The sequence below is a fragment of the Mus caroli genome, chromosome X (genome assembly GCF_900094665.2).
Source record: "Mus caroli chromosome X, CAROLI_EIJ_v1.1, whole genome shotgun sequence".
NCBI classification, from domain to species: domain Eukaryota; kingdom Metazoa; phylum Chordata; class Mammalia; order Rodentia; family Muridae; genus Mus; species Mus caroli.
The window spans coordinates 88,854,516-88,858,928 of NC_034589.1; the positions used below are offsets into that span (position 1 = coordinate 88,854,516).

The 4,413-nt window shown below is 45.6% G+C and overlaps 1 protein-coding gene across 1 annotated transcript in view; it reads right to left on the minus strand.

Moving 5' to 3' along the window:
* Eif2s3 (eukaryotic translation initiation factor 2 subunit gamma) overlaps positions 1-2,381 on the minus strand; it is a 16,396-nt gene extending 14,015 nt beyond the window's left edge. The window contains exons 1-2 of the mRNA XM_029473028.1: positions 2,266-2,381; positions 1,246-1,320 (exon numbers count right to left, since the gene is read on the minus strand). Coding sequence (XP_029328888.1) covers positions 1,246-1,320; positions 2,266-2,334 — 144 coding nt within the window. The 5' untranslated portion in view covers positions 2,335-2,381. The remainder of the gene's footprint in view (positions 1-1,245; positions 1,321-2,265) is intronic.
* Positions 2,382-4,413: the final 2,032 nt, after the last annotated feature.

Genomic DNA, 4,413 nt, shown 5'->3' on the forward strand with positions numbered 1-4,413 from the left:
CCTGGCTGTCCTGGAACTCACTTTGTAGACTAGGCTGGCCTCGAACTCAGAAATCCACCTGCCTCTGCCTCCCGAGTGCTGGGATTAAAGGCGTGCGCCATCACACCCGGCTTTTTTTTTTTTTTTTTTTTTTTTGGGGGGGGGGGCACACGCTTTTAATTCCAGCACTCAGGAGGCAGAGGCAGGCGGATTTCTGAGTTCAAGGCCAACCTGGTCTACAGAGAGTTCCCAGGACAACCAGAGAAACCCTGTCTCGAAAAAAACAAGCTTCTCAGACCAGTTTTAGTAGAGTATATACTTGGGAGTAAGAAGCAGGATTTGAGGCCAGCCTGGACAATGTGTAGAGATGCAATAAAGCTTAAGAGTCAGGCATGGTAGTGTACACCCTTAATCCCAGCTCCTGGGGAGCAGAGGCAGTCTAAGAACTCACTTCAACTCTGAGTTTAAGCTTAGCTTGGTCTACAAAGTGAGTTCCAGGACAGCCAGGGCTATGTAGACAGACCTTATCTCAAACAAAAATTGAATATTTTTAAATGTTCACTTGAAATGTTGTTATCCTGATTGAAAAAGTATTCATTTTACATACTCTTCTACTAGTTCAAAACAACAACAAAACCCCTAAAATCACCCCCCCAACAAAACAAAAACACCAAAGACGTCAAGAGCACACCCATCATACTGTCATATTAGACAAACTCTGATACAACACACTCATAATCCTTGTATTCAGAAGTCTGAGGAAAAGGATTGCCTTGACTTAAAAGTCAGCCCAGACTACATAGTGAATGCCAAGCTAGGCAGTCTCCACAGAATAGCTAGCCGGAACACACAGCAAGCCTGTCTCACTTCCTCCCCAAAACCAACATCAAAAACCCAACCATACCCTATTCATACTCAAGCAATACACCTCAACAGTTCTAGGTGCCAATTAAGGGGGAGGAAAGAATTGGACTTAATTATAGCTTATATATCAAATAAAACTGCCATAAACTATCCCGTATGGCAGGAAAGTGCATTCATACCTCATAATTCACTACTCTATGATTACATACCACTTTGGACTATGAAACTTTCATACATATATCTCAAAAAAAAAAAAGTAGCAATATTTTGTTCGTAAGGGTACCACAGCATTCTTTTGACACACTGACCTACTTAGGACAATTTCCAAATAAATGTCCACATTACTCAATGAATTACACAAAAGAAAGGGTTAAAATTACTTGTAAGTCAAGTAAGTCTTCAAGCTATCTTACCAATATTAATTGTAGCTTGTCTGCTGATAACTTCATGTGAAAGTGGTGTCAACTTGGTAACATCCTGCAATGAAATATATCGTGAAATATAATCAATACAAACCACAAATTTCCCCTTGAGTTTATATTCCTCGGGTACAACTGCATGCTCCGTATAAACAGCTCTCTTCTCCTGCTAAAGCCCCNCCCCCNCCCCCCCCCGCCGGTAACATGCTGTTAAGACTGGGAAGACTATAAGCCCGTTTTTGTCACACTAAGACAAGTCCACTCACTAAGAGAGGTCTGGCGATGAAAGGCCACCAAATACTGGAGTCATAACAAGTCCTCAAATGCCGGGCGTGGTGGCGCACGCCTTTAATCCCAGCACTCGGGAGGCAGAGGCAGGCGGATTTCTGAGTTCGAGGCCAGCCTGGTCTACAAAGTGAGTTCCAGGACAGCCAGGGCTATACAGAAAAACCCTGTCTCGAAAATAAAAAAAAAAAAAAAAAAACAAGTCCTCAAATGTCTAACACAGTGAACAGTATAGTCCAATTTCCAATCCTTTACAGACTTAAACCTTAACAACTTTTTAACAGTCTCGTTAGTCTCATACTGGCCTCCAACCAGATATGCAGCCAAAAATGTCCTTTATCTTCTAATCTTCCTATTTTCATCTCCTAAGTGCTAGGATTACAGGCGTGCGCCTCTCCGGATGGAACTCAGGGCTGCGTGGATGCTAAACATACACTCTACGCTATATTAATCATCTCCATTCTGCTTATTAACAAAGCTTAACTCCAGGAATTCCAAGTATCACAATCGTTCCCCAGTTTGGGGACTAGACAAGGTACTGGCGGTAGAGCTGGCACGCACGCCTTGGACCCTAAGGCTTTAGCTGGCCCAGCTCTAGGATGGCTCCTTCAGCCCACGCTCCAGCCACCCAGGAACCGCCTCATCCCCAGGCCCTCCGCTGCTCCATCCCCACCCAACAAGCTCACTGGGCTGCTCCCGCCGCAAAGCCAGGGCCTACCAATGTGGCGAGATCCTGTCGGGAAAGATGGGGCTGACCGAGAGTCACTCCACCCTCACCCCCAGCCATCTTGCTCGGAGAGAAAAGGAAAATGCTCGGCAGCCGCCTGACATACCGTAGGCCCCTTGGGCGGAGCGAAGGGGAAGCGGCGGGAAGGCGGACTGAGGCATAGACCTGATGAAAAGGATGGCGAATGCAGCACTGACCTGACTGCTCCGACTTCTCTCTGCTTGAATTTGCGCAGGGATTCCGGGCGACCTGACTCGAAAACAGGATACAAAGTTTCAGAATGTATCCGTCTCGGTCCTGTTAGATTTCTGTGCAGGCAGGACTCAGGGCAGCCCCAGGAAAGGGCCCTTGAGGGGAAGGTTGTCGATGTGACACTGCGCAGCGCAAAACGGAGAAATCATTTCCGTTTCCTTTTGGGGGCGGGGTGGGAGGCGGGGGCTGGCCGAAAGGCTTTGCCGGCGGCGTCTTTACATTTGGGTGTAGATCAGAAATTGTTTGTTTGATTCCATTGATTTATTTGTTTTCCCCATTTCTATAATCTACTAAAGCGATAGAGCGATATCAGCTCGGGGTTCTCTTCCGCCTTGCCGGAGCTCTGGACCGCACCGCGTGCTAGGCTGGCCACGCTCAAGTCGAGCGCTCCCCAGCGAGCTCGCACAGAGCGCCCTCGCGCGGAGATCTGGGGAAGGGTTCGAGGACGTGATGATGGAGGAAGAGCCCAGTTCTCCCCGACCTCGCCCCCGCCCCCCACCTCCCCTACCCCTTAATCGCTAGAAAAAATTCTAAGGCCAATGAGATGGTGTATGGTGACATTAGTATGTATCCGCGTGAATGTAGCCTGGAAGCCGGGTGTCCACAGACTTTTTTTTTTTTTTTTCTGAAGCTGAATCTAGGAAACCCTCCATTAGACATCTTATTTTTCCTCTTGTGTTAAAAATAAGTGATGTTTAATATGAGTGCGGGCTCCTACGTAATCTCCGCACTCAAGAGGCAGAAACACGAACTGGCCAACCTGGGCTGTGTATAGGGACGCTGTCTTAAAAATCAAGGATAAGGACATAGTTCTTAAGTAGTGGCAGGGTGCTGGAGAGATGGCTCAGAGGCTAAGAGCACTGACTGACTTTCCAGAGGTCCTGAGTTCAATTTCCAGCAACCACATGGTGGCTCACAACCATCTGTAATGAGATAGAGTGCCCTCTTCTGGTGTGTCTGAAGATAGTGACAGCATATTCACATACATATGATAAATAATTTAAAAAAAATAATGGCAGAAACCAAAATGCCAAAATGTAGTGTATTCTAATCTAGTAAAGGTATTTTATTTGACTTTACCTTTTTTTGTTGTTTTTGTTTTTTTTTTGTTTTTCGAGACAGGGTTTCTCTGTATAGCCCTGGCTGTCCTGGAACTCACTCTGTAGACCAGGCTGGCCTCGAACTCAGAAATCNGCCTGCCTCTGCCTCCCAAGTGCTGGGATTAAAGGCGTGCGCCACCACGCCTGGCTTTGACTTTACCTTTTGTTGTTGTTTGAGACAGGGTCTCACTATACAGGACTTGTCTCTCGAGTGCTGGGGTTAACGGTGTGAGCCACCATAGCTTCCCTCTTTAACCTTATACCTTTACCTTTTGATTTTTATCTTATATTCAGTTTTTTTTATTTTGCATTCTAAATAGCTATAGCAGTCAATTAAGGTATTTTTCATAAAAATATGTAATGTTTGGCCAGGTAGTAGTGGCATATACCTTTAATCCTAGTACTAGGGAGGAGGAGGCAGGCAGATATCTGAGTTCAAGGCCAGCCTGGTCTACATTGGGATAATCAGGACTACACACAGAAACCCTGTCTTCAAAACCAAAAAAATAAAAAAGTGTTTTGCTGTATGTGCTGGGGTCCTCGTAATTCAGCACTAAAGGCACTCAGGAGGCCCAGGCAGGAACTCAGAAAGACTGGGATACACTTCAGTCAATAGAGCATTTGTGAGGCCCTGGATTCAATCCTTAATACCAAAGAAAGAAAGAAGAAAAAGAAAGTGGCAAGTCAGGCAAAATAGCCAGCCAGGGCTATGCATAGAGAAAATTGCATAGAAAAAAAAATGAAGTCCCAAAAAATATTGATGAAAAAACTGGTATGGAATTTTGTG